The sequence below is a fragment of the Phalacrocorax carbo genome, chromosome Z (assembly GCF_963921805.1).
Source record: "Phalacrocorax carbo chromosome Z, bPhaCar2.1, whole genome shotgun sequence".
Taxonomy (NCBI): Eukaryota; Metazoa; Chordata; class Aves; order Suliformes; family Phalacrocoracidae; genus Phalacrocorax; species Phalacrocorax carbo.
This window is the reverse complement of record NC_087548.1, coordinates 44,479,497-44,496,341: the sequence shown is the minus strand read 5'-3', so window position 1 is coordinate 44,496,341 and position 16,845 is coordinate 44,479,497. Positions and strand designations below refer to the sequence as shown.

The following is a 16,845-nucleotide window of genomic DNA, read 5'->3' as shown; positions in this document are numbered from 1 at the left end:
TGGGATCGATCCAGAGCTCTAGCCCTTCACAGCATAAAAGCCTACCCATCAGCCTGAGGTTTGCTCGGGGCCATGTTTAGAGAAGCTCAGATATGACAGTAGCAGCAACATTTGCAACACACATTTCTCACAAGCTGAAAACTACTAATTAAAGTAATGCTGTATTAATCCATGAAATTCCACCCCCACCCCCAAGTAAACAATTCATTACTTCAAGTTCAACTTCTGGATCTCTCTCTTCTCCTTGTCGACTTCGAGTGCTCTAGAAGGTAAAGGAATTTCAAATAACTCATTAAAAATTGCAGAGGGAAGCTACCAATAAAATCCCTTTACCCTCTCCACATTATCCGCCTGCTATAACCCTAAAAATGAGTTCTCAAGTTCAAAACCTCTTAAAATAAAATCTGGGTACTTCAATTATCCAAGACTCTCCTATACTAATGAGTCCTATCTCAGTCCACCCTGCAAATAGGCAAGGAAATTGTATGAACATTTTACATTATAAACTGTGGTAAAGGAAGTTAAAGCATCATCTTTAACATCACACAGTATCTATGTGTTAAGAGCCAGAACTTAAATACATACTTTCTGTGTCCCAGCCCAGAGTTATTTTCTATATCACGATTCCACCTATTACTAGTGAAGAAACTATTAAAGAGTTTAGAAAAGCCTGAAGACTTCACCATCTTTAGCTAGAAAACAAACTACCACCATCTCTGACATGGTTTTAGCTGGGACAGAGTTAATTTTCCTCACTGCAGCTGGCGTAGTGCTGTGCTTTGGACTTAGTATGAAAATAATGTTGATAGCAACAACTAAAACATCAGTGTGTTAGGTAGTGCTTATACTAGTCAAGGGTTTTTTTAGCCTCCCATGCTCTGCTGGGTGCACAAGAAGCCGGGAGGGGAGGGGACACAGCTAAGAGTGTGGATCCAAGTTGGCCAAAGGGATATTCCATATCATCTGACATCATGCCCAGTATATTAACTATGGGGAGCTGTCTGGGGACAGGCAGTGATCACGGCTCAGGGACCAGAAGCGTCCCTCAGCAGGTGGTGAGCGGTAACATTGCTTGTGGGGTTTTTTTCCTTTTTTTCCAGGCGTCATTAATAATTAAACTGTTCTTATCTCAACCCACAAGTTTTCTTGCTTCTACTCTTACGAGTCTCTCCCCCATCCCACAGGGTGGGATGTGTTCAGTTGCTGACTGGGGCTGAACCACAAGAGTCTCACACAAACCATTATGGAAGTTCTTGAAAGAAAAACAAACAAAACCAACCCCTACCATTTAATTATATAAACCCGCCGCATCCTTCATAATCCGACTCCCTCCCCCAAACCTATGTGAAGTACACTTGCAGGATAATTTACAAGTCAAACACGACAAAAATACCTTCACTCGTCTTTGCATGTCATCTTCTACGTCTTTTAGCATACCTGGAAAAGTTTTGTGGGGAAATAAAGTTTTGAAGTGCTTTACATACCAATTAGATAAAGATTAGACAAAAACCAATATTGTGAGGGATGGTGGGGATGTCTTGCAACAACAGATAAATCAGAGTACAGACTGACTAATCCAAAGATGAAGTGTTTACAGATTTTTCTCAAATCAATGAATGCTCATGTATGTATCAAAAATAGCACATCAAAAGGCTAACATACATACTTATGTATGTACCTAACATACATATTCACAGCTTTAGAACTACTAGATTGCTTTTTCCTCAAAAGCAATCTATTTATATCACAACAAACTGCAAGGCAGAGAGCAGAATTCAAGCAGTGCACCTTCCAGTGGTTTATGTCTATCTCAGACCTGGATAATCTCATGCCTAGCCACTTGGCTAGCACATCTAAAAGCATGTCTTCTGTTTCTCAACCATTTAACAAAAAACAGCTGAACCTTTTCTTCAAGCAAGACCAATTTGACCTCTCTTTTTACCAAACCACTGGTTTTCACAATATTAATAAAACAATGTCTGAGATTCCTACCAATTCATTAGGTTTGGCTGACAATCACCAACATGCTCAAAAGAGAGAGAGACTGATGGACAGAAACAAAGAAAGTACAAACTGTACCTGTAACTCTAAGATCTGTCACACTGTTGGCCATTTTAAATCCGTAAGTCATTGACTGAAAATCTTCCTAAAAAATAAAAATCAAAGAAACAATATGTAGTGAAATATAAACAACAGTAGTTATATTTTCAAATTTGGGTTTGGGGTTTCCTTTTTGTTTGTTTTGGGCTTTGTTTGTTTTCTTGTTGTGTTTTGTTGGGTTTTTGGTTTGGGGCATTTTTGTTTAACTACACCAAATATTAAGGTCCGGTTTTATTCTGAACAACTGAATAGACCCATGGTTTGGGTGAACTTTCCAGCACAAATCCACCTTGGGGTAATTATTTTCCACGTAAATCCCTACTACCAGTAGGCCCTTCATAATTTTCATCATGTGCCACCCTATCACAATGCTACCAGAACTACAGATGTAAAGCACTATTTAATCAATTTTAGATATAGTCAGTAAGAACTGAAGTGTCCAAGCTCAGAGGAAACAAAAACTGCTCTGAGCACAGAAAACCAGACTCATTATATTGCTAGATGGACATTTCAGACAAAAGACAATAATGGTTATCTATAATACGAAAAAAATTAAACAGGAAGAAAACCACAAGTAAAACTGATTTAAGATGGTTAGACACAAGCCTTGCATTGCTATTTGAGTAAAATATTTATGTGACTCCAATGCTCAAACAAAATACAGAAAAGAGCATGCAACACTTCCACTGAAGAAAACAGCATTTTAAAGAGATCAAGTGTAATACTTTTAGGAGGATGAACTGCTGCTCCTACAGTATCCTCAAATCAAGCAGTAATAAATTTCTCTAACATACTGTTTCATTTACATTACAGAGTCTACATATGATGTTACATATTTAACCATTGGAGATACTGAAATACATACCTCCTCAAACACAGCTGCTTTGTTAACCTTTTCTCTGGCAATATCACAGATTTTTAGGATCCCTAGAGCAAAAGCCTTCATAGCAGGATCTTCTATGAAGTCAGGATTATGAATATAAAGGCAAGTGAATACTGTCTGTGCCAAGGAATGTCCCTCTAACCATGTTATCTAGGGAAAAGAAAATTAAATTTTTCACTTGTGACAGCCAAGGCCTTATTTTTTAATCTCCATTCTTCTTCCATCTTACTGTGCTTCGGTGAGTCACTAAGGAAGTCCCTATCATGGCAACCTTCCATCTAGCAAAAAAGGCAAGAGAAGGTGTCTCAGCCTTTAACCTTTGTCCATCTGCTGGCTGTGGCAGGCAGTCTGTTACTAAACCCTAACCACTATCAAATTCTGGCATTGGATAAACCGCTTCCGGAAGGCTCATCTCTGATCTGTTACTTAGACACGACATTAAGAGAACAGATTTATAAGCTTCCTCTATATAAATACAAGATGAAGACTCCAAGTGGCTATGAAACAACTCAGCAATATTCTGCATGTTCTCTTCTACAGTTTATAGCTTCTTCTCATTAACCACTCTCTACTACTTCATGCATACAGGGAAAGCTTCAGTAATTTAAAACATTATTTCTAACTTGAAATAACATAAAACACAGTAGGATCAGATTTCTGATATGACCACTGTCCCTTCTCAAAAAAGTCAGTATTGGAGAGGGGAGGGGAGCAGAGGAAGATGAATTATGTTACACCATATCAAATATACAGCGACCTTTACATGTCTTTGTGGACCACACTAATTTGAAATGTCATTTTAAAAACCAAAGTAGTTTTACTGATGCCATTTCAAACAGCATCTGAAAATAATTTGTATCATTTACTGAGGAAATTAAGACATCGGGGAAAAAAAAAATCACAATTAACAAATAACTGATAACTCACTGATTTCCCTTCTAAATGTATTTAAGTATTTTCTTTCTTCAAAATGCCCTGTAAGATCAGTCAATATTGGCTGCACAGAAATGAGCAAGAGTGCTGTAGTAGGTGACTGCACACTCACTTTCCAACACAGTCAAACACTAATATACATCAAGCAGTCAGACACCATACATTTAAAAAGCACAAATTATAAAACCTTTTTACATATTCAAAGTGCTACCAGTTCTCTTCCATAAGGGTTTCTTATAATTAAAAAATCCAAAAATCAAAGTTATGCCTCATATAACAGCCAATGCAAATATCTAAATGGAAATTAAAATACTACGTATGTATCTTCTGCTTGGTCAATTTTTTTCTTCAGTTCTACTGTTTTTTCTTTTTCTAAACTGGATTAAAGGATTATATTCTGAAAGCAAAAACATCTAACATAAAGAGCAAGGAAATGCTTACCAAACAACAAAAACATGTATCCATTATTCCTACCAGCTCAGGTGAAGTAAGATCCTTTATTTTAATGGTGCCATCCTTAGAAAACAAAGAAAGAAAAAACTAAAGACTATGGAAGCCTATAGGCAAAATACAACTTACTATTTGTAGAACCAAATAGCTAATTACAATTTGGTTTTGACTTCAGAATATTTGTATACCACTGGCTTTACTGATCAGCTTCATGACATGCCTCAAATTCTGAAAACCTTTGCCTTCCCATCGTGTTGAACATTGACCATACATAGTTGTTCAAACAGAAAGCTAAAATAAAATTTCTGACTTACGAGTAGCCAATTAAAGTTTAAAACCAGTTAATTGTCAAGACTTAAATCACAAAATAATGTGTGTAATCATAACAATGATTGAACAAGGAATAATACACAGGACCCATTCTTTGAAGACTGCTTTTTACACTGCGGATACTTCTACAGAGTTTTACTGCCTTCAAGGTCAGGACCAAGGCGGCAGCAATGCTACTTCTTCCATTTTATTTGCCCAATGTATGCAATTCTGCACATATTCTACATGACTTAGCCACTATTTTACACAGCATTCTCTTAGCCCATTCAAAATAAGGTCCATGGTAAAAAAAAAAAATACTTGTTCCTCTGAGTGCATTATTTTTTCCAAAATAACAGAAAGTCTTTCAAGCCCCCTCCACCAATTTATCTTCACCACACATCAGAAGTCAATCATTATTGTCAATGTCATTAAATTAGCCAGCTTCTGTTCAATGCTAACAAACTGATCATCTTATGAAGTGTTAACATCCCTCTTCCGTATGGAAGCTGGTTTCCATGCAGCTTAAAGACAGACTATCCAATACATCTTCACATAAAAGACACATTTTGGGGAAGCACTGTCACTTGCAAAAAAAACATTTCTGAAATTTATTTATTTAAGGTATCAACACCCAACAATTTCACAGTACTTTTCACTGGAAGAGTTAGCATCATCGTCAGAATGTAGGTAACAAAAAAGGTGAACATCACAAGCCCATTCTTACTTAACTATCCAAAATAAAAAAGTGAATTTAAGATAAAGATTGAAAACATTAATTATGCTGAATTGTGCTTAACCGCAATTTGAGAAAACTATATCATACTTTTACAGACAATGCAGGCAAAACTAGGAAAGTCCCACAAACCTTAATAGCTTGCTCAAAGTTAAGAACCTTTCTATTAACTTGGTTTCCAATCATACCAGCATCCATCTTGGGATCCATCATTTCAATGGCAGACATGGCTTCAAAAAGACCAAAACTAAAAACACCAATTAAAAAAAAATGTTCTGAATCTAATCATTTTATACAAAACAGTCTTCACAAACCAATGTAAAAGAACACATGATGACAAACAGAGTATGCTGTATTTTGACTACGGACAATTAGGTAAGGTATATGAACATTACTACTGATCTTTATACAGACCATGGTTTTCAGGAATCTGAGGATCTCTCAACAAGCCAGAAAGAAAACAGATGCCTAAAAGAAAACTCTTAGCCTTTTTTTAAAGCTGAAGAACGCTCCTGAGCCAAATAGATCACTACGTAATCTATACATTCTTGTTTCTACACACCTCATAATGATGTAGCATCTTTTTAACGATCATGTTCAGCTCACGAGCCTATTACAAGATGATTTTTTTGTTTTCCAAAAACCCAAGATATGTCCCTCACAAACGACAACATACATGACACAGACTGCCAATAATATACATTGAATAAACCAACTTTGTTTGAAATAGGCATGTTAAAAAAAACAATACAAAAAAACCCCAAGCATGTGACAATGGATCTCTTATAGTCCAGGCATAAAAGCTTGCAGGAGAACCACACCAAACGAACCACACTGGCCTACAGGACAAGGGGTATAGAGTGCCTCACCTTTGGTACGTACGATATCTGTTGGAACTGGTGCATAAGCCTTTATTATATAGAAAAGGTTATTGTGTGTGGCACATTCTAATTCTGGGAAGCATATCTGCTCTGAAGTGTTCTTATGAATTTTGAGTTATACGTCAGAAATGTGCTTTCATTCTACTGAGTAACTACGTGGTGACATCCTTGCTCACACTTTTAAGCAGGTTTGCATTTAATAGTGTGCTTCTGTTTTCTGAGCTAATAGTCTTAAGCATTTTTTTCCTTCATGCAGACTTGTGAACAGACTTATGTGGCTACTTTTATCTTTAAAATACTTTAATCTCATGTCATTCATGAGTTCAGCAAGATTCTAGCACATGGGTTTTTTTAAAATATATTTTTTCTTAATCTGTAGAGCTCTCCATTTCTGTTTTGACATGTCATTTAAGAGTTAGTTATGTTAAAGGACATGGATTGTTCGTCCTAAACTTGTTAATAACATTTGAGCCGACCAAATTTAAAACCTTGAAGTCTCTCTAGTACTTTTTATAAAAGCATGACCGTATAGAATAGTTCAGCAGGTTGAGTAGCGTCAACACCACCGGTAAGACTTGCTATAAACTTCTAAACTGCATTAACTGAAAATGTAATGTTATACTAGCGCCATGAAAAATGTTCAACCCTCATATGGGCGCATACTCATACTGCTGAGGATGAATGATACTCTGAATACTTCAACTATTTATTTCAAGTAAAAGTTTAAAAAAGCATAATCGATAATGCTTACTAACAAGCAAATCATGCAGTAACATATTTTCACTAATCCTATCTAAAGAACTATCCCACAGGCATACTTACAGCTTATCATGAAGTAGTTCTCCTAACTTCAGTTCTACAAAGGAATAGAACAGGATAAACAATTACAATCATCCTTCTAGAACAACTTTTCCAGGACAGTTTTGTCACTCACCAAGCTGTCTCATGCTACAAGAGAACAAGGGGTGGGAAGCAGAACAGACATTTCTACTCCACCTTCATTTGGTTTTACTTAAAAAGCACTTTCAAGACTGAAAGGCTAAAAAAATTGTTCAGTCTTCCCTTATCCTTCTGTTATACCAATAGTTGAGGGGGGTTTAGAATTACCAAATAGTAGTATCTGAATAGCCTGGAACACAGAACAAAAGTTTTCTGTGCTCCTTTATGCAGATGCCTAAGTTTTGCCAGGGGAGTTTACTGAAAGGCTTGCTTTTCCTCATTATTTTTAATGAAGCCTTTAGATGTATCTGATGGGTACACAGTGTATCACTAGTATACAGGAATTATTTGATAGCATAAGGAAATTGTGTGTGTCATTACATACTATACTGTGTGGTAAGTTGCAGTTTTGTATTTATTTTTCCCTAATTATATCATCCAATCAGTTGAAAAAACTAAGGTCACTATCACAGTAAACTAGCACTAATATCTAATAACAAAAAAGGCACTGTTTAAATGCAAGCAACTGCTTTCCTGTAACTGGGATGCATTGCATGTCCTCAGAAGCTCACCTTGTTTCAAAGATGAAAAACGATACACTGACCAGTTAAATGAATAAATCATTGGACCCTGTAGGTCAAAAAATACACAGGAAAAAACAGAGTGTTGATTCCGCATGGATGAATGAGGTTTCTATTTGGCAGAAAAAATATAAAACCAAATCTTTGCAAAGAAAAACACAGGTGCAAAAATGTATAAGATGAAAAACCATTACTTCAACAAGGTATTATGTGATTTGGCAGAAGAAGCAAGGAGAGGTTCTTTTGTTATTTCCAATCTCATAGTAAGTTAAACACAGGGAGACATAGGATCAATATAGTCCATTCACCTGGAGCTTGAACTTGGGTCACGCTACTGCTTAGAACACCTCAAAGAACTATGCTTACCCCTCCAGAGGATTCCAAGTTTTCTCAGAACACAAGCAGTACAACTCACCTCTACAAGCTTCTTCAAAATCCTGTGTTATATCTATCCAGCTTGTATTACTCTTTTCCATCTTGTCAGGCATACCAAGTTCCCATCCTGAATCATCATCCTCTACCGAAGCTTTCATAACCATGGTATCGCACCTTTAAATCTGTATCAGAGACACTGCACTTCATGCACAAGTTAGAGAAAAGTGCTTCATGGGAGTAATTTTTTTTCGTTTCAAGAACCAGGTTAAAAGGGGTGACTAACCCGATTTCATTTAAACAGCTACCATTACACAAAACCAGCCCCCCAAAAAATATTAATAAAAGTTCTTTTTAAAAAAATGTGTTCTTATTCACCATTTCTCCACAACTAGCTTGTGGGCTATGACACCTCAAACCCTACGGACACCAAAACTTTAGGAGTACAGAGCCATAATAAAGTCTGTACTGTCAAATTGGAAATAAAACTGGAAACAATGTCAACAAATCCTCTCTTACAACAGATGTAGATATCACACTTTCTTTTTTTGTTTTACACTATTAGAAATACACATGTCCTCCAACTGATATGTGAAAGGAATTAAAAAGAAGGAACTGTAAAACTGCCCACACAAGTCTGTTAGTCATAAAAAAGCGTATCCAAAACGATTTGTGAAAAGAGGCGTATTTCCTTTGACTTCTCCAGCAGAAAGTAATATTAAGACTACCACAACAACGTTAAGCAACCTCAGACTGGAATATAATTTTTAAACTTCACCACCTAGTTATTTAGAACTGGTTTTGTGCTTTCGCAATCTCAGGATAACCGGGGCAGCCCCGAAGGATTTGAAGTTTTGCCAGTCCGCCTGCCTTTCCGATATCAGCAACGCTAAATCTCCCCTTATCTAGTCGGAGATCTCACAAGAGACACCTACAAGCCCGGCGGGCTTTAAACAGCTTCACCAAAGCCGCCACGGAAGCTTGAGGCAAAAACCCCCGCGACACGAGGCCTCCCAGGCACCAGCAATTAAAAAAAACAAAGGGGTGGGGGGGTGGGGGGAGATAGCAAAGCGACTTTGAAAACCAGCCCAGGAGCCCCTCCGCCCAGGCGATGCTCAGCCTGCCTTCGCCTCCCCCAGCCTGTCACTAGCTCCCAAGGGACCGCAGGGGCTGACAGGCCCAGCGGGCTGGGATGAGGAAATACGTGGGAAACTAATTAAAATAAATGGAAATCACACTGTTACTTCAGACATTAACGCCAGCACAGCCAGACACACATACACACGCACAATCTCCCCGGGCTCTCCCCTTTCTGTAGCTCACCCGTCCCCAACCCCGGCGCTGTCCCGCCTCCGGCCGCTCCATGGCTCACCGGGCCCTGCTGAGGCACCGGGCCGGCAGACAGCCTAGCTAACTCCCACCGGGCAACGGGTACGGCCGGCGGCCGCCCGCCCTCTCGCCCACAGGCCGGGCGGCTCCTCCGCCCAGCCGCCGAGGTCTGTCTGACTGATCGATCGACCGACCGACGGACTGACTCACTGACTGACCGACCGACCGACCGACCGACCGACCCCTCCGCAGGGCTGGCTCCGCCTGGCCGTCACCCCATTCCCCGTACGCTCCCCCGTGGGGCAGGAAGGCTCACCCGCCGCGTCCTGTGCCGCCGGTGTGCTCCCTCCCGCCCGCCAAGCCTGAGCCTCAGCCTCAGCCTGCTGCTGCCGCCGCCGCCACTAGCCCGCGAAACCGACGCACGCGCAGCAAGTCCACAGAGCCCTTATGCCGCCGCTCGGCACTACGCATGCGCTTGCGGCCCCTCACAGTGTGGGGCGCGAGCAGGGGGTTGCTGTGAAGGCGGCTGGGGGGCAGCGCTTGGGAGCGGTTGTGCGCGCGAGGGGGGCGCCGGTGCCTTCCCACCGCCGCCTGAGGGACGGAGGGAGGGGCGGGCGGAAGCGGGCCCGGGCCCTGCAGCGGCGGCTGGGTGGGGCTGGGTGCCGGTGGGGGTGCTCTGAGTCCCCCTCCTTGTGTGGGAGAGGCGGGGGGCGCCTGGTGGAGGCTGCGGGCGGGGCCCTGCCGCTTAGCGAGGGCGCAGAGCCTCCCGTCTCCAGGGCTGCCCGAACGGTGTCAGCGGGCGGCTACTGGCGGAACCCGGCTCTGCGTCCGCGGGCAGACGCGGTGCCCGCGGTCGGTCCAGCCTCCGGCGCCCTTCGCTGCCCGTTCGCTTCCCGGTGCGCCTCGGGGCTTGGGGAGGCTGTGGCGGTGGCTGCGGGGCTCTGGGGTGGTGGGATGGGCGGGTAGGGTGCTGCGGCCCTGCGGGTCGTTCTGGCAGGTTGCTGGGTATGAGCTGCTGAATTGAAAGCAGATTTGAGGCGGGGGGGGAAGAGGGGGGCGGGTTTCTTCTGTGTCAGCTGTTCCCTCTTGTTCCTTTTGCCTTCTCCGTTTTGATGAAATGCATCAGCTAGAGATCACGTAATGGCGTTTCTCTGCAGTTTCCTCAGTTGTGCCGATGATCTCTTTTGTCGGGGAGAAACCAGCTGACATGTCTAAAGGAACTACTATTTTAGAGCCATTTACAGTGGATTCGATCTTATTCATGTTTTCAAAATGCACAAACTAAATGCTTCCAGTGTTTCTGGCAAAAATCACCAATGTAAAAGACGGCAGCTAAATTGCTTTACTAACCAGATAGAGGCTAGCTTAAGTAGATTTTCCCTCCAACGTTATGAGGAAGTAGATTTTTAAATGAAAACTGCAACTTCACCCATCACCCTTCTTATTCACCGTGCTCACAGTACAGAGCATTTGTACCTGCAGGAAAGCAAGAGGAGAAAACGCAGTGTGAACTCCTCCTGCCAAGCACGTACGTGTAGGATCCACAGGATCTGCTCAGTGTTGAGCAGAACAGAAAAGAAACGCAACCTCCACGTAATTCTTGGTTGTGTCCGGAACATGTTGTATTTCCCTCTTGGTGAAGTGGCAGTAGATCAAAAGTAAGAATTACGAGGAATTTGCTTCAGTGCTCATTATGGAGTACCTTTGTTCCCATAATACTGTACGAACACGTCATCCTATACTTGACTTAAATAGGCTGCTCGTTTAAGAAATCTTTAGCTAACCATGCACCGGTTTAGGGTCTAGTCAGTTGACTGCCTGCTGTTTTTGTCTTTCCAAAATGATGTTACATTAATTTTGAAGGTACTGGTGTATTTTGTATAAGGCTGTGCTACAGAGTGTCTATTTTTACACTGCAGAAAGTCATGCTAAAGCATTATTAATTTTTTAAGGAAGCTTAAGAGGAGAAATGAGCAAACTTGTCCTCGACTATTCATCTTAAGGAAAAAAAAATCCTGTAAAAGGAATTTTGACCCACATAAGCAAAAAGGCATCTGCAGACTTTGAAGTACTGTGTGCACAAATGTCAATTAAATAAAATAGAAAAACATAATTTACCAATAAGTTTTGTCTTATGAGTGTTCTCATGCTCTGGATGCTATTCTTGAAAGACGCTAAATAAATTGAAGCAGATTTTTCTTTGCTCTAAGGATCAAGAATCTTAAGTGTCTAGAGTTACATATTGACCTGTTTGTACAAAATTACAGTATTGTTTATAATTTTCTGAGCAATGCAGAGAACCCTCCTGTCCCTCAAAAAGTGTCCTAAATCTGTCATGGGAAGAGAGGTCACCTGCTGCAAGCTACCTTCAGCTAGATTTCCCCCAAGAAGTAGGTATCTCATAGTCATTTTTGAAGATCATCCTTTACCTTTTGCCTTGCTTAAAGTATGGTGTTTTTTTTTCAGCAGTTTACCATTGGTTTGGATGCCCTTGTTAATGGAAGTAACAGGTGCAGGGAGAAAAAGAAAATGGAGATATGTGAAAGTATGCAAATACTTTCATAAATAGATCTTCAGCTGGGCCAAAGTCTATTTTAATTCTTGCTGTTCTTTAATGTGCCTGTACATGATGGAATTTACCAGAGGCTACTCCAGATTAAGGGCCAGTTCAAAAACAAAGCAAAAGAAACAGAAAAACTGCCCCATTTTGCAGCTTCACAGTACTTAGCTGACAGCTTTGTCTTAATATAACCTGTTAAAATCTGGTGAACTGATGTAACTAAAAATCCCTATGACAGTAGACAGGATATTAGGAAGTAGCAACAGTGTTCATGCCCTCAATGCACAAATTAAATGATATGCATAAATTTGGGGTTTTTTAACTGTGGGTATGGAGGTTCTTGTTTGACTGAAACACATGAGATTCACTCTTGGTTTTGGGGTTTGGTTGGGGTTTTTGTGTGTGTGTTAATATCCTGCATTTATAAATTAATTGTGATTGTCAGTAGAGATAAGGAAAAAAGTAGCGGACTTTGAAAAAAAGTAGCCTTTGAAACGCAGTGCATCACTTCAGAAATTTGTGCCCTTCCTGCCCTGAAGAACAACACCCACTCCTTCCTACCCCCAATCCCTAGAACGCTTAGATGAATATATCCACCAGGGTGCAAATCTATACATTCTGAATTACTCTTTGCAAAGAATATCGATGGGTTATTTCATTTGTAGTATTAGAAAAGCAAGCATAGCTGAATGAGCCACAGATGCAAAGCTGAACCGAAATGCTTTTGTATGCATTGAAATAACACACTAACAGAGCACAAAAGATATTCTCGATAGTGAAAAAGAACAGAGGCCATGCTGGAAAAATACCAAGTGTTCTAATGATCAGGGAGGAATTACATATCTAGAGATAAAGAGCCAAAAACAAACTCTCCAGTGTGTGTGCAGAGACAAGTACTGGCTTTCAAATGAGGGAGTGATTGGTTTTCAGAGAGAGCTGGCAGCTGGGTTCATTATCTGGAACTGACTGGATATGTTTGGTACGTAGGAGTACAGACACAGGCAAGGCAGATTTAACTAGTACAGTTTGAGATTTAATAGGAAACAATGAGCAGCAAGGTGGTAGTTATGAAGGAAGAGGATAAGATCTAATAACGCTTACACATTGCTACCCATTTAAGTATTTTGAAGAGCTATTTCTTATTTATTTTTTCTGCTCCCAGAAGGGACAACCATTAACTTTTAAAATTATTTGTGATTATTTTTGCTGGATTGTCTGATCCTGGAAATTATACTGTACTGCTGACATAGCAATAAATGTTGATTTAACAGACTATAAACATGCAGTCGGGAGTGGGGAGCCTGTCTTTGAAAATTTGCACCTCTGCATAAACATCAGCAATCTGTCACTCGATTCGCTGCTTTATCGCCTTGTCAAAAGTACTAAATGAATGCAATGTGATTTATGTAAACCTATAAGCTGCCTTTTTAGCTTATGATGCTGGACACCTCTGATGTCCTTGCCTTTCCACATTGTTTGTAGATTGACAGATATTTGTTACTTTTTTCCTAAGTGCTTGGATTGTCCCGTTAAGTATATTCCTACAACTGAATTCCCTACAAATATCAGAATCAGAGACTTAATTTTGTGTGGAACCTGTTCTTCTCCACAAGGCAGCATTACTGCTGTTTTCAGAGCTGAGTCCCTGGTTCCCCATCACGCTTTCACTGAACGGCAGTATAATTTGCCATCACCTTATTTTCAGAACACCACAGATTTGTGATTTTCTCTGGCTAAATAAAATGTTAATTGTTTGCAATAGTCTTGTATGCCCATTGAAGATTTTACTTGAAATGTTATAAAATTTTGTGAAATCAGAAGAATAATGAACCATTATATTAACTTCATAGCATTAGATAAATGTTTAAAATTGTATTCTGTTTAATGTGATTTTTAAGTATATCTTTACAGAAGATTCCATAGATAAACTATTCACTTTTGCACACAGTGTTGTGTTTGAAAACAAACAAAGCCAGGCCAGATTCCTGTAGTCTCATGTAAGTGAACTTCAACTGAATCATGAGAATTATTATGCAAGTAAGAACAGCAGTGGGCTGCTGCTGCATTTGTACACCACAGCACAGTCAAGTGTTCTAAAAGTAAACTTGTTCTCTGTAGAAATAAATCCTAAACTTGGAATCACTTTATCTGGAGAAAAAAAAAATCATCCAAGTTCATTATATCAATGACCTTCAACTTCCCATGAACAGATATTTTGCTAGTAAAAACTGGAGTTCTGCACAGAACAACCGTTTGGGTGAAATAATTATGACAAATGCAGCCCCCCAAAAAGGAAAACTTTAGTCTTCTGATTCTTTGTTTACATTAACAGTGAGAAAAGTTAATGCATTTCAGTAACAGATACAAGTATTTGTATTAGGCATGTTACTATCACTCATTTTTTCTTAAATGAAATTACACTTTTTGCCAGCCTTAACTGGATCTACTGTGTCCTCTTTCTCCAGTAGAGAATTCTCATATTTTCAACTGATTTATTTTTGTCATGTGCCAGGATGCATGCAGAGCTGTTAAAAAATATTATTTTCTTAACTAACTTAAGTAAACTGACTTTGACTTCAGCTTTAAAAAATTTGAGATTTTTATCTATGCCCCCTTTATTTGCTCTTTACTTGCCAGAGCCTGCCTGACACTATTTTTGTCTTTGCCTGAGTCATACTTGAGTTTGTCCCGTGTCTTCTGCCTGTAGAGAAAGTTATGCATTTAAAATGATTCCATGAATAGAACTTCACAGGAAACTTGTAGCTTTGCTGTTTGCTGTTTTAAAGTATTCTCTCTTAATTGTCGCCCAATATCACTGCTGTTATGGAACAAGCAAGGCTGTTCCTACCTGTTGCCAGTGCACTGGTAAATTCCTGCATTCTGATGCTCTGCATTTTTTTCATTCATGATGGGTAACTGGACAAACCTGTAAGGTAGGAGAGCGAGGGATCTCCTTCCAAATGCATGTAACCCGTAAATTTACAAGTTCTAGGAAGCATAATTAATGATGAATTATTTGCTGGAGAAAGGCCAAGCGAATAATAAAATCAAGGACAATGGGTTAGATGCCTTCATCACTCATATCCCTTCCTGTTAATGCAGTGGGAAGGGGACTTAGGAGAATGTAATCAAGCATTTATGCATAAATTACATAACAGACAATGGGGAATCTGCTATACCACTTTAAACTTGAATTAACTCCACCAAAACTCTAGCTGACTTTCCTGATTTAATGGGTGGAAATTGGCTGACGCCAGTTCGCTCAACCCACTGCATTTAGCCAGACCCAGACAGGACAGGCATCTCCCCTCCCTTGCAGCTGTACAAAAGTAGCCCCCTGCTTCTAATCTGTGGGGTGTCTCCTGACTGGCCAGTAAAGCAGCTTTGCTGTGTGTCCAGAATGTATACATGTGTATGTTCCCTGTGCAGACCACCTCCAGGCCATTGCACGGTGATAACCAGAACTTGCCTTTCGAACCCTGTGACACCATCAAGGCAGTAAGAAGCAGTAACCATAAAAGGTTCTTCAGGTGACTCAGCCCGAAGGAAATGCTGCCAGCTGTCACCCAAAATGCACAGCTGCTTCCTAGACAGTAGAGAAGTCTTGGTATCTTGGGTATCTTTATTCCTGTCTTTGTAAGTGGGATAAATTACGATGCATAAGACAGTAGTTGCCACCTGTATCCGGGTGTTACATATTTTGAAAGGCAAGATGAACAAAAATGTATACAATTTAAAGGATCTGAAGTCTGCTTTTTACTAAGAATTAGAATGGGTAACTCCACGGTTACACAATGTTATTGGGAAATGAACCTTGCATATTTTTATTGGGGCCTTTATCAGTAACTGTCATTGGTAAAAATGAGATTTGAACTGTATTTCAGTTTCCCAGCCTTCACTGAAGGGCTGCTTCTTGTTTGTAAACTATCAGTACAATGACCCTACCCCAGAATTATTAGCAGTTTCCTTTCTCCATTTGAGGAACTTAATGAAAAAGTAAATGTTACATCTTGGTTGTTATGGATGAAAAAAGTGTCAGGGTGGGAGACCACATTGCCCGTGTTCAGATGTCATCAGTGATAGTGAGTGGCTCAAAACAGGGCACGCAGAGGTTAATTTCCCGTAAAACGTAAGGGTTTTTAAGTGTATGAAGTAGTACTTCCCTTCTGTGAGGATCTGGAGGGGAAAGAATTGGGGGGTACCTTTTTGGCTTTTACAGATCACCGATCTGAGTGTTCTTGCGCCAGTGCTTCCCCGGCGCCCTGGTCAGCAGGGATCATCCACGGCCTCACTGCGGTCGGGGTGCGCTTACCTGCCGCCGAAAATGGGGTGCGGAAGGCCCGCTGGGCCGGGGGGAGCGCGCCCGGGGAAAAGGGGAAGCTCGGAGGGAGCGGCCGGCGCGAAGGGGGATCCAGGCTGCTTGTCGTGCTGCCTCTGCGCCCGTGGTGCCGCCGCGCCGCCCGGCCCTGACCATCGCCGTGGCGGCGGCGGGGAAGGCTCGCAGCAGCAGCAGCGCGACTCCCGAGGCGGGCCGGGAGGATGCTGCCGGCGGCCAGGCGAAGACCTCCCCGGTTCCCCCTCGCAGCCTCCGCTGGCGCCCCCGCCAGCCCCGCTCCGCTCCGCTCTCCCACCCTCCCTCCGGGCGGCGGCGGCAGGGCCGGGCAGCGCTGCCGCACAGGCCGGGCACCGCCAGCTCCACCCACCCCGTTGGCGGCGGGCGCCTGCGCAAGGCCGGGGCGCGGCGGGGCGGGGCGGGGCGGCGGGGCCGTGAC

At 41.4% G+C, this 16,845-nt stretch overlaps 1 protein-coding gene across 6 annotated transcripts in view; it reads right to left on the bottom strand.

Annotated features, from left to right (window-relative positions):
* NAA35 (N-alpha-acetyltransferase 35, NatC auxiliary subunit) overlaps window positions 1-10,084 on the bottom strand; it is a 37,417-nt gene extending 27,333 nt beyond the window's left edge. The window contains exons 1-9 of one of the 6 annotated variants that reach the window (XM_064438117.1): window positions 9,830-10,084; window positions 8,228-8,388; window positions 7,115-7,148; window positions 5,544-5,658; window positions 4,358-4,432; window positions 2,966-3,133; window positions 2,080-2,146; window positions 1,394-1,437; window positions 212-262 (exon numbers count right to left, since the gene is read on the bottom strand). In XM_064438117.1, the coding sequence (XP_064294187.1) occupies window positions 212-262; window positions 1,394-1,437; window positions 2,080-2,146; window positions 2,966-3,133; window positions 4,358-4,432; window positions 5,544-5,658; window positions 7,115-7,148; window positions 8,228-8,351 (678 nt within the window). In that variant the 5' untranslated portion in view covers window positions 8,352-8,388; window positions 9,830-10,084. The other 5 variants (XM_064438116.1, XM_064438113.1, XM_064438115.1 and 2 more) reach the window with 5 other exon arrangements.
* Window positions 10,085-16,845: the final 6,761 nt, after the last annotated feature.